The sequence below is a fragment of the Camelus bactrianus genome, chromosome 29, assembly GCF_048773025.1.
Source record: "Camelus bactrianus isolate YW-2024 breed Bactrian camel chromosome 29, ASM4877302v1, whole genome shotgun sequence".
Lineage (NCBI taxonomy): Eukaryota > Metazoa > Chordata > Mammalia > Artiodactyla > Camelidae > Camelus > Camelus bactrianus.
This window is the reverse complement of record NC_133567.1, coordinates 26,671,599-26,699,050: the sequence shown is the minus strand read 5'-3', so window position 1 is coordinate 26,699,050 and position 27,452 is coordinate 26,671,599. Positions and strand designations below refer to the sequence as shown.

General features: G+C 50.8%; 1 protein-coding gene across 2 annotated transcripts; it reads right to left on the bottom strand.

The window, feature by feature from the left end:
• Positions 1-773: 773 nt before the first annotated feature.
• Positions 774-24,902, bottom strand: LOC141575572 (tensin-3-like). Of its 2 annotated transcripts, XM_074355072.1 has the most exons (6): positions 24,168-24,902; positions 17,853-17,984; positions 14,876-14,971; positions 14,500-14,577; positions 13,704-13,781; positions 774-10,171 (listed from the first exon to the last, which is right to left on the bottom strand). In XM_074355072.1, the coding sequence occupies exons 2-6, from the start codon at positions 17,974-17,976 to the stop codon at positions 9,801-9,803; spliced, it is 747 nt and encodes a 248-aa protein (XP_074211173.1). In that variant the 5' UTR covers positions 17,977-17,984; positions 24,168-24,902; the 3' UTR covers positions 774-9,800. The 2 variants fall into 2 exon arrangements, with proteins under 2 accessions (XP_074211173.1, XP_074211174.1); XM_074355073.1 differs by lacking the exon at positions 24,168-24,902 and having other exon boundaries at positions 17,853-21,408.
• Between the last annotated feature and the right edge of the window lie 2,550 nt (positions 24,903-27,452).

Below are 27,452 nucleotides of genomic sequence, written 5' to 3'. Positions count from 1 at the left end.
ACACATGTCCTTTTACTTCTTTTTCTTTGCCTACAAGATTTGTGAGGAATTTTGTCTTTTGAAGAAGACAATGTTCTGCCAAAGTTCAGCAGGTGCTCTGAGTGAATGGGTGGGTCTGTGGATGTCTCTCTTGGTATATTCATGGGAGAGGATGAGCTAAGAGCAACCTTCTACTCTAGCATCTTGGCACCCCCCTTGAAAAGAGCCTCTTTAAAATAGAGAATTACAAAAAGAGTTCCATAACATTTAACATAGAGAGAAAATATTTACTTTGACAAAAGAATACCTGCACAAATGCAGAGCTAAATCGTGCTCGAAAATAGAAAGACTTAGTGTATTAAAATTCATTTTTTAATAAATTAATTGCTAAATTTAATGCATACCAAAAATTATGAATAAATTTTGTATGAAATTTAAGTAGCTGATTCTAAATATAATACGAAAGATCAAGAAGATTTTCTAGTGCAAAAAAGCAAGAAAGAAGGACTTCTCAACATATGAAGACATGTAATAAAGCTGCATAAATTAAAATACTGTGTTAGTGTCACTAGGTAGCAAAATACAGCACTGGAAAAAAAAGTAAAGAGCCTAATAGTAGACCCACCACATATTTTTAGATTTTTCATATTTGACAAAAATAATTTTCTCATTCAGTGAGTAAATAATAGGCTATCCCTGATAAAAAATAGATTAACCAGTAGGAAAAATAAGGATATCTTTACATTATACCATACATAAGAATAAAGTCAGATGGATTAAATGCATAAATATTAAAATAAAAAATTTTAAGGAGAAAATATAGAATAATTTTATAACTTCAGATGGAAAAAGATTTAGGAATACAAGATGGATAATATTATAGAACACAATGTAAAATGTCACATTTTATTACATAAAAAGTAATTCTTAGGTACAAAAATACATTATTATATGTATAACTGAATCACTTTGTTGTACACCTGAAACTAACATTGTAAATCAACTACATTTCAATAATTTTTTTAAAAAGTAAAAAGAAAAGAAAAAAAGAACATACATTATTAAAAAAATGCAAGCTACATGCACAAGAAATGTATTTACAACACAGCCATGTGATAAAGTATTAGAACCTACAATATTTAAAGAGTGTCAACAGACCAATGAAACATGCAGTCACTGAACAGAAGAAAAAAGTAAAGGAGGATTAAATACAATTCCAAGAAAATTAATTACTAAGAGCCAATAATCATAAGTAAAGACATTCAACTTCACTTGTAACCTATAAATAATCATAAAACAACAGGCATGATTTTATATTCATTTGTTAGGCTAAAGTGGAAAAAGGGAAATAGAAAATCACCATTAGGCAAACAGCACCATAATAACTGTTGCAGACAAGCTCCTCTAATAGATGCTAAAATTAGTAGGCAAAAGTTTGAAGAGAAACAGATTTTGGATAGTTTCAAAGTATCTCTCTCAAGATATGTATCAACTCCAAATGAAAGAAAAAATTTTACAGTAAAGAAACCAGACATAGCTCACCTTAACCAGGAGATCAAAGTGAACAACACTAGTAATGATGTGCTGGCATCTGAATCCCCTGATACCAGGCACCAAAGACATATCTGTAGCATTGTTGCCCAAAAAGCATAATCTAATTCCAATCTTGATAAGATAAACCCAAATTGGGGGACATACGATAAAATAACAGATTAGTATTTTTTCAAAACTGTCAAGACAAAGAGAGACTGAAAAAATGTCAAAGATTGAAAAAGCCTAAGAAAAAAATAGCAACTAAATGTGATGTGAGATCCTTAATAGAATCCTAGAATAGAAAAAAGAATATTACAGAAAAAACTAGTGAAATTTGCATTATGGTCTGTAGTTTAGGGCATTGTATTGTGCCAATGTTAGCTTCTTGGTTTCAAGTATTGAACTACAGTTACATACGATGTTAACATTAAAGGAAGCTAGATGAAAAGCATATGGAAACTCTATAATATTTTTCCAGCTTTCCTGTAAGCCTAAAATTATTTCAAAATTAAAATTTAAAAATAAATAATGAAAATTTAAAATTTAGAGATAAATAATAACTAAAAAGTGTGCAGTATACTGTATATATGTATTTACATGCAATATAATGTGTATGTGCAAACTGTAATAATTCTACATAGTAAAACTGGAAAAAAAGGAAAAAATAATAAAAGAGATCTTAAGAAATAGAAAGTTTTACTAACTGTGGGAGAGAATTTCAAGAGCAATTCTACAGCTTACGGTAAAGTTGAAAATGAGCATACTGTTTAACCCAACAAAATCTCTTCTAGGCATTTATTTTAGGAAATTATTTTCAAATTTTGAGTTGTAATCCATTAACGAGCAATTAAATTGATTGCATGGCTGCAGTAGAATTTTTGAGAATATAAAACAAAGCAACAGAATAGAATACAATAGAAAAGAGAATGTTAAAGTGTTTATCACAGTAACAGGAGAATTGTTTTGTAAAAATCAAATTTACATATGTGTGTGTAGTGCCAGCCTGTGCAACTGGGTATAGCGGCATGAGGCAAGAGGCCCCTTGGACTTGATATGAGTGGCATCTCTGTATTTGAGCAGTGAAAAATCTCCATGCTTGTGCACAATGCTGTTGTGTGCACTGAAATTTGTTGTCAAGTATATTTCTTAGTGAGGATTGGTATCAACACTATTGCTCTGGAGAAATTCTAACATTTAAAAACAATAAGTTAGAATACATTTAAAGTTTGTCAAATTAAAAAAAAAAAAGGAAACAAATGTGGAGCTAAACAAGAGTGATCAATAAATTGTGTCCTATGTTTACAGTGGAATACCATACACCAGGAATTGACAGATCTGACTGATTGCTTACTTTTGTAAGTTAAGTTGTATTGTCACATGGTCACCAATTCATTTATGTGTTCCCTGTAACTGCCTTCACCCTGTAAAGGCAGAGCTGAGAGACTGTATGACTTAGACTAGAATATTTACTGACTTGTGTTTACAGAAAAGTTTGCTGACCCAGGATGTACAAAAAATATTAAAGTGGAGCTACATATGTCCAAATGGTTAAATCTCAAAAATATAACGTCCAATGGAAAAAAGTTGCAGAATGATATGACTTTTTCAAGAGTTTTAAAGCATTTGATATAAATATAGATACAAAGATACATAGTTTTAATATGACAAACATCTATGTGTTATTTTTTATATTGTTGCATAACAAATTACCACAAACAGTGGCTTAAAACAAAACTCATTTATTAGCTCACAGTTCCGTATGTCAGAGGTATGAGCCCTGGGTGACTGGATTCTCTGCTCAGGGTCTCACAAGATTGACATGAAGTCATTGGCCAAAGCTGAGTCTCATCAGAGGCTTGAAATTCTCTTCCAAGCTTATTCAGATTATTGGAAGAATTTAATTTTCTTTAGTGTAAAACTGAGATTCGTGTTTCCTTGCTGTCTGTTAGCTGGGGTCACTCTCAACAGCTAGAGGCTGCCTTCATTCCTTGTCACATGGCCCTCTTCCAAACCAACAGTAGAGTTGGTGGGAATGCAGTTTGGTGTAGCCATTGTGGAAAACAGTATAGAGATTCCTCAAAAGGCTAAAAATAAACTTACCATATGACCCAGCAATCCCACTCCTGGACTTATATCCAGAGGGAACCCTAAATCAAAAAGATACCTACACCCAATGTTCACAGCAGCACTATTTACAATAGCCAAAACATGGAAACAACCTAAATGTCCAGTGACAGATGACTGGATAGAGAGGTTGTGGTATATTTATACAATGGAATACTATTCAGCCATAAAAATGATAAAATAATGCCATTTGCAGCAACATGGATGACCCTGGAGACTGTCCAAGTGAAGTAAGCCAGAAAGAGAAAGAAAAATACCATATAATATCACTCATATGTGGAATCAAAAAAAAAAAAAAAAGACAAATGAACTTATATATAAAACAGAAACAGACTCACAGACAAAGAATACAGACTTGTGGTTACCAGAGGGGAGGCGGGGTAGGTAGGAATAAACTGGGAGTTTGAGATTTGCAGATACTGACTGGTATATATAAAATAGATATACAAGTTTATACTGTATAGCACAGGGAAATATATTCAATATCTTGTAGTAGCTCATGGTGAAAAAGAATATGAAAATGAATATATGTATATTCATGTATGGCTGAAGAATTATGCTGTACACCAGAAGTTGATACAACACTGTAAACTGAGTATACCTCAATTTAAAAAAAAACCCACAACAGCAGAGAATTCTCCACTCTCTACAACCACACCCACCACCTCATCAAATCTCTTATGCTTTGAATCTCTTTCTCCAGTAACAGTTCTTTCAAAGGCTCCTTGATTAGATCAGGCTACTCGCAAATAAAGGTCAGTTGACTTGGAACCTCATTTACATCTGCAAAATCCTATCACAGTAGTACCTATGTTAGTGTATGATTGAATAATGGGAGAAGTTATGTGTATCCCAGGTGCTGGGAATCCTGAGAACCGTCTTAGAATTCTGCCTTTCCATGTAGTGGAATGATAAACATCATTTAATAACATTATTTACTTCAGGGAATGGGGACATATTTATTCTAAGAGGTACACAGATGTCTTGAAATATACTTAAAAAAAAAGAAATATACTTGTAATATTTTCTTTCCTCAAATAAATCTAAAGCAAATTGCCAAATTATTGAAATGCAATTGTGCTAGATATTTAACCCATAGATGTGCAGTATAGTATTATTTATCTTTTGTATATTTGAATTTTTCCAATTGGATAAAAAGAAATGTATCTATCTTCAAGTTTCATTTCAAATTCATCCTTCCAGCTGGAACATGTTCCAACATTTTCTTTATTATTTTTGACCACATCTCCTTGGCATTCTCATAACTCTCTTATCAATATAGTTAATACTCATAACTACTCCTGCACATCAAATACATGTCATGGACTATTTTTCTCAATTTACATATATTACCACTAATCAATATATGAAAACTGTAGAAAAAGTAAGAATATCTATAGGCCAAAATTGAAAAAAAAAGTAATAATATTTTGAGTTTCTTGTATTCTTACAAGTAGAGGAATTTGGCTGAATTGTAACACTTTGTATTTTTTACTTCATCTAACTTTGTTTTTAATTATTAGTGCTTATGTCTTCCTTGGTACTAAACTCTAATTCTTGAAGACAAAATGCCTTACCTTATTTGTTTTTTATGACCCTTTGGCTCCTAAAACAGTAATGCTCATGTAGTAGGTATTCTTAAAATAAATGATTCAATAATTAAATGTAGTAGATGGCTTCCCAGCATCAGAGGAGAGGATGCATTAGAAGACTTGTATTCCCTTATAAATCTTCAAGGAGTTTTATGTGTAGGGTGGGCAGAAAAGCATGGACGGGAGTTTGCTGTAGTTCCATTTTGTCACTGACAGTCTGTGTTAAATTCTATTCTAATTCTGATGCTTGGAACCATCTCTTCACAAAATCAGAATTGCGCATCACCCTTTACCCATGAGGGACTCCTTTCCCCGTTCTGACTTACATTATCTCACTGGTTTGCTAGAAACTCAAATACTTGGAAATAAACGTTAATGATATTAACCATGTATATTAATAACAACACTTAAAAATTTTCCCTAAGAATCAGAATTTCAGAACAGCACACCAAAACTCTCACCATGGAAAATGTGCTAATCATATTTATTTTTGATGAAACAGAGATAGTCATGTAATGGACACAAATGGAACTTCCACAAAGCACATTTCCAAAGCCCTGTGCGGTGACCGCTGGCTGCGGTGATTCCTGGTGACCTGAGGGCTGGTGCTTGACTGGGGATGCGGAGGCGCCCGGGAGGCCCTTGTTTGAGGGAGAGCCTGGGGGCGAGCGCCCAGGTGACGGGGAAGGAGACGGTGGTGCCCAGCTCCGTCTCTCGCTCCGTGGCATCCGCGGGACCTTGGACCACCACCCGACGGGCGGACGGACCACGGCACTGCAGTGCGCACATCCGCGCAGACAGCGCACCTGATCCGGGCCGCGGACACGCAGCAGAGCTGAGTCAGAGCTCCCTGGAAGGACCGAGACTCGTCCGGTCTCATCCTCCTGCCGGAACGCAGGACCCGGGCAGGAGCCAACAGGCATGGACAAGACAACCAAGAGGTCCCCGGGGCAGTGTCCTCAGGGCAGTCTCCACCCCAAGACGACGGTGCGGCGTGGGGACTGAGGCTACAACTAAGCGCGTCCCACCCCTTGGAACCGTCCTCCCCAGAAAGGACGCGCGGGTGGTCAGGAATTCGGAAAGGCTGCGGGCAGCAGCCACGGCCCACAGCATCGCCAGTGGGGACCCACAGCCTCCAAATCTCGGTGACCCGCCCCGGGGCAGACGCTCCGCCGAGAACCCAGCTGGGGAGGCGGCAGTAACTGGACCCCAGTACTGCACAGCACTGGCAAACTGTTCCCATAAATAATTTGGCAGAAGTAAAACGTAACTTTTATGGAAACGGTGTTCCCCTCATGGCCCAGCGTGCCATTCAGAGCTGGGCGAGCGGAGGCAGAGGCAGTCCCTCCACGGGGACCCAGGGACCTCCTGGCCTCGCCGCCCATCATGCCGACCCCTTGTTCACGCCCCAGTGATCCGGAGGGCCTGACCTGCACGAACCTCCATTAGGCATGCACCCCTTTTCAGGCCCACCAATCAGCCTCTCCGTGGTGATCGCCAGAGGACAGAGGCATCAGGGTGTCTGCTGGACAGAAGCCCCCCGAGACGGCTACCCCGAGGCACAGCGGCCACTCGGGCCACTGCCAAGTGGGCTGGGCTCCCCTCCCCTCGTAGATGTAAGAACGCAATTTTGGGAGCCCATCCGGCGCTCGTCTTCCTCCGCTGGGGCCCTGGGTGGCAGAAACGTGTCTTTCCGGGAAGGCCACTGGGCCGTGGGGTGGCTCGTTCTGGTGTGTAAGTTGGAGGGGCCCCTTCCCTCCTGGGCTGGGGAGGTCGGGGGCACAGCCGGCCCCTCTGGGGTCTTCCGGTGCGAGGCTCAGATCTTCCTCGGGGAGCCGATCATGATCTTGGACACGAAGTTGACGATGGCGCTGGCGGGCTGCTAAGGGTCATGCTCCGCGAACAGGTGGCACACGTTGTCCGTGGTGCTGCTCTGCTTCCAGGCCATGAAACCGAAGACCCTGCAAAAGGAACGCGGGTCAGCGAGCAGCGGGCCTCGTCCCATCGGGTGCCAGCCTCTGCTCCCCCTCCCGGCCACTGCATCATCCCAGGCGCCAGCCCGCCAGCCACCTGCCCCGCCTCCCTCCACCTCCCAGACCCTGTGGGGGTGGGGCTGAGCCCAGGTGTCACAGGGGAGGAGCCCGAGGGACAGGGTTTGGACTTGCACTGCAGCGGCTACCCCAGGCCTGGCCAGAGCCCTCCAGACGCTGCACGGCTCCTGAGCGCCTCACCTGAGTCTTGGAGGGGAGGACCTGGCTCTTCCTAAGGGGCCACCTGGTCTCTCCTCACAGACCTCATGAGTGACAACATCCCAGCTCTGGTCCTGAGATGGTGTGGATGCCGGTGGGCTCTGCCCGATGCCCACACTCCTCCCACACCCGGGCCAGCGGATGGGGGGTGAAAACACAGCAGGGCCCCCTTCTCAGGCCGCGTGCTCCTGAGTTACAGGCTACACACAGGAGAGGACACTGAGAGAACGGCACGGTCGAACTATTTTCCTTAGAATTGAAGCCTTTATCTGAACAGGGTTTCTCAAGCCCTGACTTAACACAGTAACTACCATTATCTGAATCCAAATCCTTGGCAAAAGTCCTTCTCCTCCTTCTCAGGGAAACGGGGAATCTTTTTGTATAAGCCGAGTGGCTTCCATGCCAAGGGAGGGACTGGCCGATGGTGCCAAGTGGCCCCCTTGGGGCGGCCCCGTCCACGCAGCGGGGAGTGCCGTCCACCCTGTTGGCCAGAGCTGGGGGGTCACGCCCCACCTGCCCGGCACTTTATCAGATGCCCAGACAAATGAGGAGTGTGAAATCGGAATCCTGGAAGGGGACCCCCGAGGTTGGACGCCGTGGCAGTCATGTTTGGGGGAATGATGCAGACGGCTCTGGAGGGTCCAAGGCCCCGCGGCCAGGCTGGAAATGCTGTGCCAACCGCCCCATGCTCTCTGTACTGTATCTTATGGGCTGGACGTACATACTGCTCAAAGAGCAAGCAGAAAAGGTAACCCTTTGTGGACACTTTCTGTCTACGAACACTTTCATTTCTGTTTAAAGCCAGACCCCAACCCGTTGGCGTTATGGGGTCATTTCCTCTTTGGGCATCTGGGAAAGAATTCAGCTTCAGAGGCAACCATCCACTAAGAGGCTGTGGAGACCGCTGGCGACATACCTTGAGGAGGGGCCATCTGTGATCCACCTGGCAAGTCAGAGAGCAAGGGAGAGTGAGGTTCAGGCCCCTGGCCCGGCGGGTGCGGCACGGGGCTGGCACACACACACTCCTTACTTCCTGTCCTGGGGGTCCAGCACGCAGAAGATCACGCTGCTCACGGGGTAGTGCCTTTGGAAGAAGAGCCTGTGGGGGACAGGCAGGCGAGCCCGTCACTGGGTGTCCCGGGGACAGTGAGGCACTGGGGCCCCCACGAGGAGATTCGGGGCAGAAGCGTATTCTGCGTTTTCACCCACTGGAAGTGAGCAGACCTGAAGCTGGCGCTCTAGGAAAGTGGGCAGGGCCTGGGTGAGGGGCTCTTTGCAGAGCGTGTGGGGGACAGGTCACAGGGAGTGACGCCCGACTGCCTGCCCTCACCCCTGGGGAACACCCCGGTCTCCAATCTGGATGCTGGCCTGTGAAACAGCATGTGAAGAGCCAGCCGCAGCCCCAGGACAGGGGCCAAACTGTCGAGGGCTGTGCTCAGGAAATCCCAGGGACGTGCTGCTAACAGGGGCCCCGCACAGCTGCGGGGGAGCCCCCAGGGGACCCCTCTCTCTGTCCTCAGTCCTGGCTCCCCGTTTCCCCAGGGGACCCCTCTGTCCATGGTCCCAGGTCCCCATTTCTCTGACAGCCTGCCCTGCTCCTATGGGCCTGGGGTCATGAGGCTCCATGACACAGTCCAGCATGGTGGTGTCCCCAGAGGCTGGCGGCTGTGCTCTCATAGGAGAAGGCAAGAGAGGAGGGGCCAGCGTCAGGGAGGGCACAGGCGGAGCCCAGGCATCTGGGGACCCCGAGGCTGGCTGTCACCGGGGACCCAGGCCCTCTGCCCATATCAGCCAGTGAGTTCAGTCCCGTCTTTAGCCACAGGAAGGACTCTGAGTGCAGTGGACGCAGCCTGCCCCCGCAGATTTATCAGGACACAGGGAAGCCGGAGACACAGGAAGAGCACGCAGCTGGGAGCAACAGAGATGCTCTGAAGAAAGAAGCCGTGCTCCTTGCCGGCCCCCCCCAACCCACCACTGCCCCATGAAGCTCCTGCCACCACCTTTAGGGCTGATGGCATGGCCCCCTGGTCAGCAAGGCCATCTGCATAACAAAGAGCAACTTCCTCTGAAATGCCTCTGACCCTGGTCCGAGGCCCCGCCCAGGGGAGGAACGCGTCTGCCGCCATTCTGTCCGCGCCCCCACACTTGGGCCAGGCTCCCCGGTGTCCCTCCCTGGTGTCCCGCCGGAAGCCCTGCTCAGAGGGAAGCCCCGGGGGCGGAGGTGGTGCCTGCCGTCTGGGCGTTCAGACGGTACTGACGCGCTCTCACGTCTAGGAAATGAATGCTTTCTGTTAGCATCAAGCATCCTTGTGTTACTATGTTATTACATAATCACTGATGTTACGTGGACGTAAAGATCACAGGCTCGCCTGGACGGGATGACCTCCAGCCAGGAGCAGTGACACTGAAGGGCAGGGGAGTGGCTCCTATCACAGTCTGAGTCTTTCTCAGAAACGACTTGAAAGATGTTTGCATTTGCAAAAATGACACCTTCCACGCCCGCCCCTGCCACCCTGCACACGCACTTCCTCTGGTTGTCCGTCAGCATGATGCCCTGGGCCGACACCTTGAAGTGCACGACCGTGCACAAGGGGGGCGGCTCCTGGACCAGGGTGATGCTCAGGGCCTTCTGAATGGCCTGGTGTCCGGTGAGGGACTCCACCTCCACGGAGTTCAGGTACCACACGTTGCAGGCTGGAAGACACGGAGGGGAGGCATGTGAACCGCACATCCCCGCGGCCCGGGTGAGGTGCGGCCGAGGCCAACGCCCTTTGCTCCTAATTCCACCGGCGTGGACAGTGGCGACCCAGAGACACACCTGCCCCAAGGCCAGTGTGAGAGTCACCCTGTCTGGGGCCAAGGAGACCCGGACGACTGTCCACCTGCTGCGTAATTTGCCCTGGCACCTGGGTGGGGATGACCCCCGGCAACAAGGCGCAGGCGGCGAGCTCATGGCCTCTGCCGTGGGGACGCAGCTTCCAAGCTGCCACGGGCTGTCACCCAGGACTGGCCCTTTCAACTGGGCCCTGCAGAGAGGATGGCCATTCCTCTTGGGCCAGGAGAAGCCTTTTTACACAAAAGCAGAGCGGCAGGGGCACGGCGGTTCATGTGACCATGTTTTGGTCCCCGAGGGACTTTTCGGCACCTGCTCATCTGGCCTTTGTGGCTACTGACTTGGGGAGAGATTATCACGATAATGTTGACGTCTGCAGGCCAAGGGTCCTGCGGGGGCGGCAGGCCTGGATCGGAACTGGGACTGACACCGACCCCTGCTGCCTTTCGGGGTCTCGGTTCTAGCGTGTTCGCTATTTTGGCAAACTCCTGTCACCTTTGTTCTGGCCATGGAGAGCGTATCCTTTAAGGATGGTCTACAGAGAGTCCAGCACTAAAAGTCTCCTTTGAAAACAGAGAGGTTTTACTTGAGCAGCGTTGCTGAGAAAACCGGCACAGAAGAATGATGCACATTGGGCAGAGGAAGCAACAAGAAAATGCCTGTTTCCTGCATATTCCTTTGTTTCCGGAGTCATAGCTACGAAGAACTCCACAGGCAGAGAAAGGTGGAGAACGGGGGCAGCCTAGTCCAGCCTCCCACAGACACAGGGATTCCCTCACCAGCACTTCTGAGAGTCAATGTCCACCTTGTGGGAAAGGCCTCCAACCGGGGATCTCAGGTCATGGGGCCCCTAGTCCTCTCCAGCCGTGTCCGTCCCTCAGAGCCGCAGACCCGCAACAGCCCTGTGGTCTCTGGCTCATCCACAACCCTCTCAAGCTGGGGTCACTAGCTGGGCACCCAATGCTGCAGGAGTGACCTGGCCTGAGAAGAGTGAGCTACTGCACAAGGCTGCAGGTGACCACACACAACATGGTACAAGGTGACCACACACAAGTCAGTCCCTTTCCTGGACACCAGCAGAAGACAGTGGAATGTGGAATTATAAACACCTATCATGCACAAAAACATGACAACAAATATACTTATGTACGTGTATGACTGAAACGTGATGCTGTGCACTGGAAATTGACACACTGCAACTGAGCATACTTCAATTAAAAAAAGTCCACAATGCCGTGTATATTAGCACCTCGCTCAAAATGAAATAGGTAGGTGTAAATCTGCTAAAATAGGTACAAGACCTATATGAGGAAAATGGCTAAAGTCCCACTAATGGAATCAAAGAACTAAATAAATGGAGAGATGTCCCATGTTCATGGACAGGGAGACTCAACAGAGTCAAAGTGTCGTTTCTCCCCAAGCTGATCTGTGGAGTCACTGAAATTCCAATACTCTGTGGGCATCAACAGACTGGTTCTGAAGTATCTACGGAGAGACAGGAGACCCAGGGCAGCCAGCACGGGACTGAAGGGGAAGACCTTGGTTGGAGGACTGACACTACCCGCCTTCAGGATTTACTCAAAAGCTACAGCAATCAAGACAGTGTGGTGTTCGTGAAATAACAGACAGACAGATCAATGGAGCAGGACGGTCAGCCCGGAAACAGACCTACATAAGCACTGCCAACCAATCTCTGACAGAGGAGCAAAGACAGTCTCTTCAGCAAATGTGGCTCAAACAACCGGACATCCACGTCCAAAACCATGAATCTGGACCCAGACCTTCCACCCTTCACAGAAATTAACTCAAAATAGAACGTAGACCTAAGTGTAAAACCCAAAACTATAACTCTTATAAGACAACAAAGGAGAAAATTTCGATGACTTTGGTTTGGTGATGATTTTTAGATACAGTACAAAAGCCACGATCCATGGAGGGAAGTACTGAAAAATGGATTTCATTCCCACAAAACGTTTTTTGCCCCAAGAGAGACACTGTCAAGAGAACGGGAAGACCAGCCACCGCCTGGGAGAAAGTATTTGCAAAACACAAATCGCACAGAGAACTGTATTCAGCACATACGAAGAGCCCTCGGAACTCAACAATAGGAAAACAACAACCTTATTTAAAAATGGACAAACAGCCTTCGGAGCCATCTCAGCGAAGAATACACACACACAGATGGCAAATGAGCACCTGAGAAGACACTTCATGTCAAATGTTGCCAGGGAAATGCGAAATTAAAACAACGAGATGTCATCAAAACAACAAGAGGGACCACGACCCAGCACACAGACGCCACCACACGCTGGGGAGGACGTGGGGCCACAGGACACTCAGCACTGCCGGTGGGGATGCAAACGGTGTGGCCACTTTGGAAGACGGTTTGGTGCCTCCTTACAGAATGAACACACTCCTACCCTACGATCCAGCATTTGGGCTCCCCAGTCTTTACCCAAAGGAGATGAAAATTATGTCCACGTCGTAACCTGAATGTGGCTGTTTACAGCAGCTTTATTTGCAACTGCCAAAACGTGGACACAACCAAGATGTCCTTCAGCGAGCGAATGGACAAATACACTGTGGTCCGTCCCGACGATGGGATATCATTTGGTGATAAAAAGAACCACGCCACAGAGCCGTGAAGGGACATGGAGGGGTCCTGAATGCATATGACCCAGGGAAGAAAGCCAGTCTAAAGAGCTACGTGCTGTATGATTCCAACTATGCGGCACTCTGGAAAGGGCAAAACCACGGGGCCATCAAGGACCAGGGGTGGCCAGGGTGAGGGAGGGGGGCGAGTGGGTGGAGCGCGGAGGCACTGCTCTGTGGGACAGCAATGCTGGACACGTGTCCTTACACAGCCGAGAGGGAGCCCTTGTGTAAACTGTGGGCGCTGGTGATGATGACGGGCCCCTGCAGGCTCAGGGACTGGGATGAAGGCTGTGCACGTGTGGGGGCAGGGCCACATGGGAAATCCCTGTACCTTCCTGCCAGGTTTGCTGTGAACCTAAACCTGTGCTGAAAAATAAAGCCTGTTACTAAGAACACAGTGCTCCGGGGAGTCGCCGCCTGGGGTCAGCCTGGGCTGGGGGCAGCGTGAGTCCCTCTGTGGACTCACTGGTCACGTGCACATCTGCACGCCTGCAGCTGGAGGGGCAGGTCATCACGCCCTGCCTCACCACACCCCCCCGAACAAAACCCAGGACTCGACCTTGATTCCACGGAATTTGGTCCTGATCAGCCTGCGGAGTCCTGGACCTGCCGCCCCGACCCCTGGGCCCCCCAGCCCCAGTGCAGCTTCCCAACGGAAACCTCCCGGGATGCATGGGGAGGAAAGGAGCCCGGCAGTGCCCAGGACCGGGAGGTTTGGGGGACGCAGCAGGGACCCACCTGCCCCCTGCTTCAGCAGCTCCGTCGTGGAGTTGGCCATGGTCTGGGGAGAGCTTTCTGTTATTTCCTCCAACGGATCTGCCGGGAGGAGCAAGAAAACACAGACATGGGTCCGGCTCGCCGGCAAGAACCCTCGTGACAGCAGGGAAGCCCGTGACTGAGCTCGCGGAGAGAGGGGTCTCCCCAGGCGAAAACAGCCCAGCCTGGAGAAACCGTCACCATGTCCGGGGCAGGTGCAGCCCAGTGAAACACCCTCCTCGTCTCTGGGTGAATGGAGACGAACAACTGCATCTTAGAAAGCAAGTCAGCTTTGCCTGTATTTTAAACGAATCGTCTTTCTGGACCATGATGCAATTTGTGACCTCGAGGCTGTCCGGGGAAGTGGACGCCACTTTGTGTTAAATCTGTGTTGTGGGTGTTTTCAGACAGACACCAAGGGAAAGAGCCGAGCCCTTCCCACACCTCTGGCCAACAATATCAACAGCTGGTGATCGTGCAGAATTATAAAACTCACACGTAAATGGCCCTGAAGGTCCCTGAGTCCAGGCATGTTGTAATTTTGAGCCACAGGTCTCTGCTCCACTGAAACTGTTCCCAAAGCCCACGATGTGAAGATACGACCGAGAGCTGTGTGTGCAGAGGGACCACCTCTTACGTGACTGGGGTGGGCTACTCAGGGCGGACCCCCAGCGTGGGAGCAGAAGGAACTTCCGGTCTGATAGTTCTCACTGCATCTGTGCGGGCGGGCGAGCCCACCCAGCCAACCAGAGCGGCCCTGGGGCAGCCGGCAGCGTACCTCTGTCTGGAATGAGCAGTTTGCAGGGCAGAGCCAGGGGCGTGATGGAATGCTGGCACACCAAGTCCGTCAGGCTCCCTGCGGACGGGCGAAGACAAAAGAGGCATTAGCACACTGCACCTTCTGAAAGGGGGCCCTTCTATCTTCAGCAGTGCGCACGCTCTGTTACTGGGGGGCTCTGGGCAAAGCCTCAATAACTGAGGAGCGTGGCAGGTGGGGAAGGGTCGGGGGAAGGGGACTGCGGCTGGTTCTTGGCAGAGACACCCCCCGCCCATCTGTAAAGGACTGGCCACACCGCCTGCGGGATCCGAGGCAGCTCCCACTATGAACGGGCTTGTGGGTTCAGGACGCCGACCACGGGCTCTCGGCCACTCACCGAAATACGGCTCGTTGGGGCATCCTTTCAACCGCACTCCCTTCGGGGTGCACTCGATCAAGAAATGCCGGACCAGTTCGTTGGCCAAGTCTCCAGCTGGGGCAAGAGATTCAAAAGGAAGAGAAGTTTTACAGACCGAGCGCCTGGGAAGGTGGGGACATGGGAAGGAGAGCTCGGCCCTGCGGGAGGCAGCTGAGCTGGGGGGGGTCATGGCCTGGATGGGTGGCCAGAACGCCTCCAGTGACCATGCCTGGAGCTGGGGAGTCCCCGGGGGACTGTTTGCAACATCCTGCAGAACCGTCCCCAGGGACCCAGACAAGCAGCTAAGAGCCAGTGATGTGGACTCCAGCTCCTTCCCCTCCTGAGCGGGAGGCCAGGGAGACCCAGACCCTGCATGATGCCCCAGAACTCATTGCGGGAAAGAGCCGGGTGGTGCCAGTCTCCTGGGTAACTGAGCCCCGAGCCAGCTGCAGGAGCCCCCGGAGGGCGGGCCCCCGCACACCTGCGTTCACCCGGCCCACGAGCCCGGAGAGAAAGCACAGCATGAAACGCCAGGGAATGGCAGGTGGTCCAGGGAGGGAAAGCACAGATGAGCAGAAGGGACAGGAGCCGCCGCCCTGCGCTGACCAGCACGGCGCTCCTGGTCCTCCGTGGGGATGAGCCTGCATGACCACTCATGCTTCTGACGCAGGACCAGCTGGCTCCCGTGACGCATGTTACACACAGAGACGGCATCAGCCATCTGAGTGCTGGCACTGCGCGGGACAGGTAGCTGGCAGGAAGGGTTCCAGGGCATGAAGTGACTGCGGGAACCCAGCCGTGCGGCCATGGCTGCCCACTCCCCGGGAAACCAGTGGGGCGTGGGGACCCGTGGGCCTCTTTCCGGGTTTGGCCAGCTCTCCTCTCAGATCTGTCCCTGGGCTCTGAAATCCAAATGCCACATCCAGGGGCCGGGCGAAGCCGGTGAGCACCGATGTCTGCCCCTGCAAGAGCCCCTATTTGTGGCCTCTGCCTCAAGGCTGAGGCAGGTCAGCCTGAGAGATGGGCGGGTTGCACACCTGGAGGGGACAGTTACACACCAACGTCTGTGTTCCCTGAAAGGCGATGCACGAAGGAGGGGTAAAGGTGGCCTCGCTTTAAAAGCCTCAGCGGAGACAGAGGAGCTGGGCAGCTGCGGGGCTCTGACTCCTGCCTCCAGACTCCTGCTGTAACTGTCAGCCACGGGTTTCCCTGCAGCCCAGCGCCTGCATCCCCCAGTCAAGCCGACGCAGCTCCTGAGCTCCAGAAGCCCTGGTTTCCACTCAGGAGTGAGTGTGTGGTGGTCCCTCCTTCCTTCCTTCCTTCCCGTCCCAGGCTCCCCTCTCCTGGCTGGTGTGCACACAGCATCTCCCTCCCTCACTTCCAACCACAGCCCCGGGCTCACCCCTTCCCAGCCCCTCCCCGCTGCTGTGCACACATCCAACACCTGCGTCCTGATAACCCCTGGGCCACCGAGTCTCACATTCCGCAGGGTGTAACTCACTCCAGGCGCTTTTCCACCAGGAAGCTTTAAGCAAAGAGTTCACCCAAGGACTGGGTGCTGGGCATGAGTCTGAGGGAAGCGGGCAGCGGCACCTTTTTTAAACACCGGGGCTTCAGAACCTGCTTATTCTGATGCCCGCTGCCCCCAGGCGAGCCCAGGTGCCCCCCGGAAGAGCCATGTGACGTGCTGACATCCACAATCTCCGTTTAGGGGGAAAGAGAGGTAAAAAAAAACTCCCATAAAAAAAAAAAACTCCCATTCTTTAGCGTTTGCAGCATAACGATAAGAAAAAAAAAGGCAAAGAGGAGGGTGACAGAAAAAGAAAAATGAGAGTAAGTGTTAGGGGTCAGAGAAGGGAGGACGTAAACTGATTTGCTGGAAGCCAAGCCTGTCCCCGAGGGAGAAGGCGAGGAAGGACCTCGTGACCCTGTATGCGAGCTGGTGGCATCAGCTTTAGTTCAGGAATTTTTAAAAATGGTGTCTTCCCCAGCTCTGGTCTGGAGGGAAGCCAAGAGTCAGAAGCGAAGGGCAACCTGGTGATTGGAGCTCGGTTTCTAGGCACTGCTCCCGGCAGAGAACCAGGGTTCTTGGGAAGAGGCCAGGCCGAGCACAGCGTGTCTGCTGTTCCCGGGAGCTGGTGGCTTGCAGGCTCCCGGGGGGCCACCAACAGGACACGGGGCCAGCTGGACGGGCCTCGCGGGGCGGAGCCGGGGGACCTGGGGCCCCGAAGGAACAGTGGTGCTGGGTTACGATGCCCAGGGAGGGAAGGGCATGGCGGGCTCCCCACAGTCCCGCGGCCTGGGTCCACTGCACACCCACCAGGTGCAGGACAACGCTCGCCTTGTGCGCAGGCACCACGCACTTCCCTGGGCCTGACGATGTCAAGCCACGGAGCGCCCGTTACAGAGCAAGAGGCCCGAGTGAACCACGTGGTACCCGCTGGCCCTCGGCACCGGCCGAAGCCCTGGCCCGGAGGGCGGAAGGCTCCGTCCTCTCCCCCGAGGGGTGACCTGGTGACACCAGGCCCGCACCGGCTCGCGTTCAATCCACCAGAACGCTCGGCTGGGAGGAGGAACGAAGGCCAGGCATGTGGTGAGCCGCCTCTGGTGTAAGAGGGGAGGACACGTGTGCTTGTGTGCACTGGACAGAGAGCCAGGGAGAAGACAGGGGAACTTATTAGACGTTTACGCTCGGAAGTCAGAGGGACTGAGGCAGACAGGCTGAGAGTGGGCACCGTGTCCGGCATCTGACCCATGGGCTGGGTCACCTGCTCAGAGCAATCAGAAAAATAAAGCTGACAATTAACCTCCGTTCTTGAGCTGGGCAGCACTTCCTAAAACAGAGCCGAGACAGGAAATGCTGAGAAGACCCGTGAGGGCTGTTCCTGTCCCCAGGGCCGCATGGGCGGGAAGGTTAAGCAGCAGGTGGGGCTGAGCAGAGCCGTCCGGGACCCACCTTTCTTGTTCAGCTGCAGGATGGAGGGCGGGGGCATGGCCACCTTCATGGCCAGCCCGTAGGCGCCCCGGAAGGAGTGGCTGTCCCTGACGATGAAGGCCCTGGGCTCCTTGTCCTTCAGCATGGCGATGGCTGCAGGAGGGAAAGAGGTGTGAGTGTGTGCGCAGCGGGGACCATGGCCTGCCTCTCCGACGGCCACACCCGGTGATGGCCGGGGTCTGCAGGGTCACCAGACAGAGGTGCGGCTTTCATGTACACACACATAGTACACATATGACCCCCGTCAACCCCACAGCACCTGCAAAGCCCCCGTGACACCCCCACCAGGAAACAGGCACACACGCCCAGACCGCATGTCCCCACAAGCAGTGGCGCCCAGCACCAAGGGAGGCCACCTGGGCCGTCTCCCGGCCTGGCATTTCTTGCGATATTAGAAAGGACACTGTCAACTTTCAACAGAAGGAAAGAAGTTTCTGATCGCACTTTCCAAGTCTGCGCATGTGACCCCAAAGTCACTGCATGTTTACTACAAATTTCCCTCTCTGCCCCAGGGAACGGCAAAGATGTGGCCACGGGTGGCCCTCCATCCGGTGGTTGGGGAAGATGTGGCTGCTCTGGTCAGCGGTTCCCACCTAGGTGGGGCTGTGAGCCCCTTTTCGGTGTGGTGGTCACCTGTTGGTCAGGGCCAAGGGCTGAGCCTGGCCCCGCGCTCTCCACCCGCCCCAGGTGAGCGCTGTCACTTAACAAGAACATCCCTCCCTGCCTTGCCTCTGGGTTGAAGCCTGGCTCTCGCAGGCCTTCCACTGATGACACAGGAAGAAAGAGCGATGGGTCAGGGCGGTGGTAACCTCAGGCAACCCTGATGGTGCCCAGAGAGGAGCAGAGCCCAGAGCTTCCTTCACAGACCTGCACCTTTTATAGAAAGACAACTAGCAATCTGAAGCGTAATGCAGTGCAGAACGGCAGCTGTAACACCGCCTTTCTGTGGAGCCTGCAGCCCTGTCTGCAGCGGGTCAGGGCCCGGGACACAAACCCGGGAGAGCAGGAAGCCTGTCTCATCTTGGGAAACGCCCTGTCCCAGCCCCGTATGCACCGACTCCAGCCCCAACCTCCTGGCCTGGCGAGACACGGGGTTCCTTCTGCACTTCTCCGTGGGGCTGCCCCCAGCCCCGCAGGCGGGACGGGGCCCCCAGGTGGGGGCTTGCACACAGCATGTGGGGAGGGGCGGAGGGACCGGGCCTGGGGTGACCCTGACACGGCGGAGGGACCGGCAGCCTCTCCCACCTGCACTGGGGACCGGACGGAGCAGGGTCTGGGTCACAGGCTGTTTTCCAGATCTGGGGCTGAACGTGTATGACTGTTATTCTTTAAGTAAGGGAATCTCACTCACAGAAGTCGTATTTTTTTCCACTGTGACAACCTCACTAGCTCTGCCTTTCTAAGTCGTGACTCCACCCCTCGGGGGTGGAGACAAGCAGCCCAGACTTGTGGGGGGCAGAGATGGCCAGCTGGGGCTGCTCCGGGCGGCTCCCGGCTCCCAGCCCCTTCCCCAGAGGCCAGGCCGCCTGGGACACGGGGGCCACATGTGGAGGGCAGCCTGAGGTCTGGGCTGGACTCACTGTTTCCTGAAGCAGCAGGAGCTCACACCCACCAGGGCACCGCCAGGCTGCAGAAGACACGCCCTCACCACCTGTCTCCCTGCAGCTGCTGCGTTTAAGGATGGGGAGCAGAGGCTGAGAGCCCTGACCTCCCGCCAGTTCTATGTCCACCTTTAAAAAATGCCAAGGCCCTAAGTGCCACAGTCATGTGACCAGCTGTGCCTGAAAACAGCCCCGGGGCCTTTCCCCTCCTCCACCTCCCTGAAATTTCACTGCAGCTTTTCCAGGAAAAGGCACATTCCAGAGGTTACAATAGAACCTCTGGTGGCTTTCTTCCGTCGGGAGAAGTGGCACCCCCGACAGAACAAGTAGGGGTCCATACAAAACACCCAGGAAACAGAGGAAGCTCCGCTCCTGGGGTTCAGCTGGAAAAAATCAATGCCCAGGCCGCATATCAGCTATTTTGAGGTGGGGGGACGGCCCAGAAGAAATGTTCTTAAATTTGTGGCTCAGAATGACGACCACAGTAACTCCACCACCCTCTGTGTGCCCAGCAGGGCTAGCAAGGAGGTGCCCTCTGCCCAGGACTGTTCCCCAGGCCCCCCCAGGCAGGAACCGCCAGGCAAATGCCAGCCACACCTGCCTCTTCTGAGTCCCAGTCCAAAATGGGGCAGGCCAGCCCTCCGCCCTGGGATGACGGGCTGAGCTCACGCAGACCCGTAGGAGGGTCTGCTGAGAACGTTCCAGAACAGGGCCCTTGACAAGCACTCCGCAGAGTCTGTGGGCAGGATGAGGGCCACGGTCACGGGGACTCTTGCCAACGGAGCAGGGAGGGGATTGGACCGGGCATCTGGCCACAGCGCAGCCCGGCCATGAGCTCAGTCTGGCACAAAGGCCAATTCAGGGCCTCGGCAGCCCCCCAGGCCACGGGCTCCCCATATGAAACCACAATGGGTCGGTCCATTGAGCTCCCGGGAAGAAAGGGACATGCTTAGCATTTTTATGATCTCCTTAATTGAGTAGAAGAATTTTGAATAAAAAGCTGGACAGAGCTGTTCTCTCGCCTGTTTAACCCCTCAGATCCAGGCACTTTGGGGACGTAACCCCGAGAGCTGGTGACTTCCTCCCCAGGCTGAGGGCCGGCTCCGAGCAGCAGTGGAAGCCAGGCCACCCTCTTCTGAGCCCAGAGCCCCCGGGAAGCCCCTGAGGATTTTCATTCTTCCGGGCACCTGCCAGCCCCCCAGCCAGGGCCAGAGCATCCTCTCGGAGGGAGTCCGCTGCCCAGGGTCCGCACAGGGGGCCCACAGCTCCACAGGCTGCCAGCCCCCACTTCCACTCGGGTTCTGGGGAAACAGCGCCCGACAACCCTAACTTGTTCTCAGTTCCTCCCACTGTCCTGAGACTGCACGCAGGGGCGAGGGCTGGGCGGGAGAAGCTGACCGCAGGCCCCATCGCCTGTCGGGTGCTTGGTCTTCCACATGGACAAAGGCAGGGGTGTGAGGACTAGAATTAGAGACGCCTCCCACCCCGGCCCTTGGCCCTGCCGCTCGAGGCCTTGGCAGGCTTCTTGTCCCAGTTTGGGACCCTGGGGGGGGCGGGACACGAGGCCGCTGCGTGGGGGCGGGACCCGCGGCCGCTGCGAGGGGGCCGGCCCCGCCCAGGGGCGCTGGTCCGGCTCAGCCAATCGCGAGCGCCGGGTACCTCTTGGCGCGGGCGATTTGAATGGTTCGCGGCCGCCCGAGGTGGCGGCAGGTGGGCACGCCGCTGCCCTTTTGGGAGCTTCTCTGAGATCGGGAGGGGAACCCGCCCCTCGTCCTTTCGCCGGAGCCCCACCCTCCCCAGGCCGCGGGACTGGCGAAAAAAAAAACAGCTGGGAAAGTAAAACAACACTGACTTCAGGATAACGGTTACCTCTTTGGATGCAAAGAAGGGAATGGGATAAAGGAAAGGTGAAAAAGAAACTTCAAGCATTTGTATACGATCTGATTTCTGAAAAGAAAGATTTTTAAATGCTAACGTTTTGCCACAATGCGTCAATGTTTTAAAGAAATAAAATGTTAATATGTAATTTTATTACGTAAAAACCCAAAATATAGCCATGCATATGCACACAGATATGCATATTTTATATGTAAACATAAACAACATGATTCAATGAATAAAATGATAGAGATTTTCTTTATCATTGAGCTTTATTCTTTTCCTGAACTTAAGGTTATTTCAGGTACTTCAGGGCTCCAGAGCTTGCCAGGAGACGCACATGTCCAAGAAGGCCAGTCCCCAGCAGGGAAGCAGGATGGAGCCCCAGGTGCAGGTAGGTCACGGCACGATGGGGGTACTGGGGATGGTCGAAGGCAGGCAGGGAGGCTCGTGGTCAGGCAACGGGGAGGGAAGCATCGGGGTGTATGTGGGGCACAGGTAGGCCAAGGCAGGATGCAGTGAGGGGCGCTGTGTGGGACCCAAGTAGGAAGGGAGGGGAGGGGTGCTTCAGGAGCCAGGGTCGGGCTATCCCCTCCCCCCACCTCCTGCCACCTCCCAAAGCAGCAGCTGAGTCCCTCCTGAGCTCCCTGTCGGACAGGCCCAGCTTTGGCATCTGCGTCCTTGCCCCAAGTTGCTACACGGCTCCCCTCATCTGGAGCCCCCGGCCCACTTTTCTTTCCCACCACAGACTGAATGCATCTTTGGACATGTGGCTGGCTCTGGGATGAAATGTTTCCAGGGCACTTCATTGGCACTCTTAACTCGTGTCATAACACACTGAATTGTTTTATAAGTACGTTTAGAAATAGCTCATTCACAGGAATATCAAACTTCCTCACTCTTGGTCAACATTGACAGATTGTAATTTATCTTAGCATGTTATACATACTCCAGTTAAGTATTTTTCCCCCTTTGTCTGTGATCGTCTACAGAGAAAACTGGCCTGCTAGTAGCTGAGAGTCCATCTCTGCCTTTGCTCTTTCATTTTTCCTGAACTTCCCGTGTGGGATAATTTCTCATATTGCTTTCCCTGATCCTAACTTACTTATTATAATTAAGCGGGGTGTAGGAATAGGAATATAGTATAGTTATGAATGTACAATAACATATATTCCATTATTCTAAATTGATTTAAATTTACTTAAAAATTATAGTTGAAGATAGAGTGCCTCATTTGGAAGGGAAGGGGGTCTACAGAATATTTGCTTTTATAACGGGGGTATTGGGCCTGAAATGATAGCTATGGCCATAAGTTAGCAACGTTTGCTAGGAACTGGGTTGATGTTAACTCTGCTAGTTCTGATCCATAGATCATAGTCCTTTGTAGATCTATGGTCTATTGTAGACTTTGTGTGTTAGGTGCAGCATTTATCACATTTTATGTACCGCATTATATATATGACATTCAGTAGCTTACCCTTCTAAATGAAAAGATAAAAGGACTATAGATGAGTAGATTCTTAGTGAGCTGTTCCCCGCCCTCTCCCATTCCCACTAATTTGCTTAGAGATAGCCAATACAGAAGATTCCTTAAACATGTGGATGAGGATAGAAACTCAATCCTTAACCATTACACAGTTTCAGGACTGACTTTAAATTAAATTTTAGGCTATCATTAGCAGTGTACCGCTATTCTCAGGTTTCTTTTATAGTCTCTTGTTTCGATGACCTTTTCGTACTTCGGTCTTTGCTTAATTTCATTCAGAGGTAGAAAATACGGTAATTTTTAACAACTCCTTGGTAATTCTGCAAATACAAAGGAAGTTTTAAAAAGGCAGATTTAAAAAGAAAAGAATTGATTTGATTCCAAAGCTGGTATTAACATATTTTAATGCAGAGGAAAGATAAGGAGCAAGATGAATCTTAAGGTTATAAGAGGCCCATCAAATTGACCTACATGAGCTCACAGAAGTTACACGTTTCCTAAGGCCAAGGAACTGTTTCATGACCTTGAAGGGTATATTAGTATTTCTATTCAAGTCATTACATTTTCAAACATTGGAACTGCTCAGATTTGGTTCACTGCACAAACCAATCACTTAGAATGTTAAAGAGCATGACTTTGGTCTCCTGGAGACAGCTCTTCTGTGATTGAGCTCTCCTTTGCACGGCCTGTCTACCTTCCCTTTGAATTTTTTTTTTCTTGTTGTTGTTGTTTTTTTTTTTTTTCCCCTTGTCAGCCTACATTGTGAATGCAACTGATAGAACAAACACCAACACCTAACACTGGAAACTCTCTCCTCTGAACTCATTTGAAACACATGCTGAGGTTCTCAATCGGCAAGTTTTATAAAATGTCAGAACGTTTTATTAGAGTTGGGAGTGATTGTTGGACTCATTATAATCACACAGGGAGCTTAAGAAAATACTAACGCCTCAGCCCCACCTTCAGAAATTCTGAATTAACTTGTCTGGGGAAGGCTGCAGGCCCCTATGTTTTTAAAAAGTTTTCCAAGCAATTTGAATGTCCAGCCAATTGGAGAACCACTGGGCTAGTCCCATGCGATCAGATAAAAACAGAAATTCATATAGGATTGGACATAGCAAAGGGCACAAAACTAGACATCAGAATAGCTGAGACTAAACACTGACGGCGCCGGCCCTCCCCGCCCCGCAGAGGCCCGCGCGGCCTCCCTCCGCCGCGGGGACCCGGGGTGGCAGCCGCCGCAACCCCCGTCCTTCCCGCGCCCCGCGCCCTGCCGCCGCCGCCGCCGCCGCCGCCGCAGCCCGCACTCACCTCAGGGGCGCAACCGGCACAGCCGGCCGTCGGCCTCGTTCCCGCCGAAGCGTCTCGGTGCGGTACTCACTGCGCGGGCCGGTTCTTCCCCGGCGGTCGCAGGGGGTTCAGGGATGGGGGGGCGGGGAACGGCCGTCACACGAGCAACGAACCGAAGCGCCGCCTGGTGGCATTTTCCACAGGCCGGCGCCACCGCAGCCGCCTTGGGTCCGCACAGCCCCCTGCCGGCCGCAGCTCTTGCTGTCTCGCCGAGCCGACAAGCCTCCGCGGACAAGGGAGGGAGCCGCGGCGCGAGTCGGAGGCCGGGCGGGGGTGTGCGCAGACTCTTTCCTCTGGGGACTGCGCGCATGCGCACCAGCGGGGCGGGACCCGCGGCCCCTGCGTGGGGGCGGGACCCGCGGCCGCTGCGAGGGGGCCGGCCCCGCCCAGGGGCGCTGGTCCGGCTCAGCCAATCGCGAGCGCCGGGTACCTCTTGGCGCGGGCGATTTGAATGGTTCGCGGCCGCCCGAGGTGGCGGCAGGTGGGCACGCCGCTGCCCTTTTGGGAGCTTCTCTGAGATCGGGAGGGGAACCCGCCCCTCGTCCTTTCGCCGGAGCCCCACCCTCCCCAGGCCGCGGGACTGGCGAAAAAAAAAAACAGCTGGGAAAGTAAAACAACACTGACTTCAGGATAACGGTTACCTCTTTGGATGCAAAGAAGGGAATGGGATAAAGGAAAGGTGAAAAAGAAACTTCAAGCATTTGTATACGATCTGATTTCTGAAAAGAAAGATTTTTAAATGCTAACGTTTTGCCACAATGCGTCAATGTTTTAAAGAAATAAAATGTTAATATGTAATTTTATTACGTAAAAACCCAAAATATAGCCATGCATATGCACACAGATATGCATATTTTATATGTAAACATAAACAACATGATTCAATGAATAAAATGATAGAGATTTTCTTTATCATTGAGCTTTATTCTTTTCCTGAACTTAAGGTTATTTCAGGTACTTCAGGGCTCCAGAGCTTGCCAGGAGACGCACATGTCCAAGAAGGCCAGTCCCCAGCAGGGAAGCAGGATGGAGCCCCAGGTGCAGGTAGGTCACGGCACGATGGGGGTACTGGGGATGGTCGAAGGCAGGCAGGGAGGCTCGTGGTCAGGCAACGGGGAGGGAAGCATCGGGGTGTATGTGGGGCACAGGTAGGCCAAGGCAGGATGCAGTGAGGGGCGCTGTGTGGGACCCAAGTAGGAAGGGAGGGGAGGGGTGCTTCAGGAGCCAGGGTCGGGCTATCCCCTCCCCCCACCTCCTGCCACCTCCCAAAGCAGCAGCTGAGTCCCTCCTGAGCTCCCTGTCGGACAGGCCCAGCTTTGGCATCTGCGTCCTTGCCCCAAGTTGCTACACGGCTCCCCTCATCTGGAGTCCCCGGCCCACTTTTCTTTCCCACCACAGACTGAATGCATCTTTGGACATGTGGCTGGCTCTGGGATGAAATGTTTCCAGGGCACTTCATTGGCACTCTTAACTCGTGTCATAACACACTGAATTGTTTTATAAGTACGTTTAGAAATAGCTCATTCACAGGAATATCAAACTTCCTCACTCTTGGTCAACATTGACAGATTGTAATTTATCTTAGCATGTTATACATACTCCAGTTAAGTATTTTTCCCCCTTTGTCTGTGATCGTCTACAGAGAAAACTGGCCTGCTAGTAGCTGAGAGTCCATCTCTGCCTTTGCTCTTTCATTTTTCCTGAACTTCCCGTGTGGGATAATTTCTCATATTGCTTTCCCTGATCCTAACTTACTTATTATAATTAAGCGGGGTGTAGGAATAGGAATATAGTATAGTTATGAATGTACAATAACATATATTCCATTATTCTAAATTGATTTAAATTTACTTAAAAATTATAGTTGAAGATAGAGTGCCTCATTTGGAAGGGAAGGGGGTCTACAGAATATTTGCTTTTATAACGGGGGTATTGGGCCTGAAATGATAGCTATGGCCATAAGTTAGCAACGTTTGCTAGGAACTGGGTTGATGTTAACTCTGCTAGTTCTGATCCATAGATCATAGTCCTTTGTAGATCTATGGTCTATTGTAGACTTTGTGTGTTAGGTGCAGCATTTATCACATTTTATGTACCGCATTATATATATGACATTCAGTAGCTTACCCTTCTAAATGAAAAGATAAAAGGACTATAGATGAGTAGATTCTTAGTGAGCTGTTCCCCGCCCTCTCCCATTCCCACTAATTTGCTTAGAGATAGCCAATACAGAAGATTCCTTAAACATGTGGATGAGGATAGAAACTCAATCCTTAACCATTACACAGTTTCAGGACTGACTTTAAATTAAATTTTAGGCTATCATTAGCAGTGTACCGCTATTCTCAGGTTTCTTTTATAGTCTCTTGTTTCGATGACCTTTTCGTACTTCGGTCTTTGCTTAATTTCATTCAGAGGTAGAAAATACGGTAATTTTTAACAACTCCTTGGTAATTCTGCAAATACAAAGGAAGTTTTAAAAAGGCAGATTTAAAAAGAAAAGAATTGATTTGATTCCAAAGCTGGTATTAACATATTTTAATGCAGAGGAAAGATAAGGAGCAAGATGAATCTTAAGGTTATAAGAGGCCCATCAAATTGACCTACATGAGCTCACAGAAGTTACACGTTTCCTAAGGCCAAGGAACTGTTTCATGACCTTGAAGGGTATATTAGTATTTCTATTCAAGTCATTACATTTTCAAACATTGGAACTGCTCAGATTTGGTTCACTGCACAAACCAATCACTTAGAATGTTAAAGAGCATGACTTTGGTCTCCTGGAGACAGCTCTTCTGTGATTGAGCTCTCCTTTGCACGGCCTGTCTACCTTCCCTTTGAATTTTTTTTTTCTTGTTGTTGTTGTTTTTTTTTTTTTTCCCCTTGTCAGCCTACATTGTGAATGCAACTGATAGAACAAACACCAACACCTAACACTGGAAACTCTCTCCTCTGAACTCATTTGAAACACATGCTGAGGTTCTCAATCGGCAAGTTTTATAAAATGTCAGAACGTTTTATTAGAGTTGGGAGTGATTGTTGGACTCATTATAATCACACAGGGAGCTTAAGAAAATACTAACGCCTCAGCCCCACCTTCAGAAATTCTGAATTAACTTGTCTGGGGAAGGCTGCAGGCCCCTATGTTTTTAAAAAGTTTTCCAAGCAATTTGAATGTCCAGCCAATTGGAGAACCACTGGGCTAGTCCCATGCGATCAGATAAAAACAGAAATTCATATAGGATT

What these genes read in the sequence shown, in the direction of transcription:
- LOC141575572 (XM_074355072.1), bottom strand. Translation starts at nt 17,976, where the DNA reads ATGCTGAAGGACAAGGAGCCCAGGGCCTTCATCGTCAGGGACAGCCAC. An exon ending in CCTGCAGCTGAACAAGAAAG is followed by an intron (nt 14,972 to 17,852) that starts GTGGGTCCCGGA and finishes CTCTTGCCCCAG; the next exon opens with CTGGAGACTTGGCCAACGAA. An exon ending in CCCCAACGAGCCGTATTTCG is followed by an intron (nt 14,578 to 14,875) that starts GTGAGTGGCCGA and finishes GCCCGTCCGCAG; the next exon opens with GGAGCCTGACGGACTTGGTG.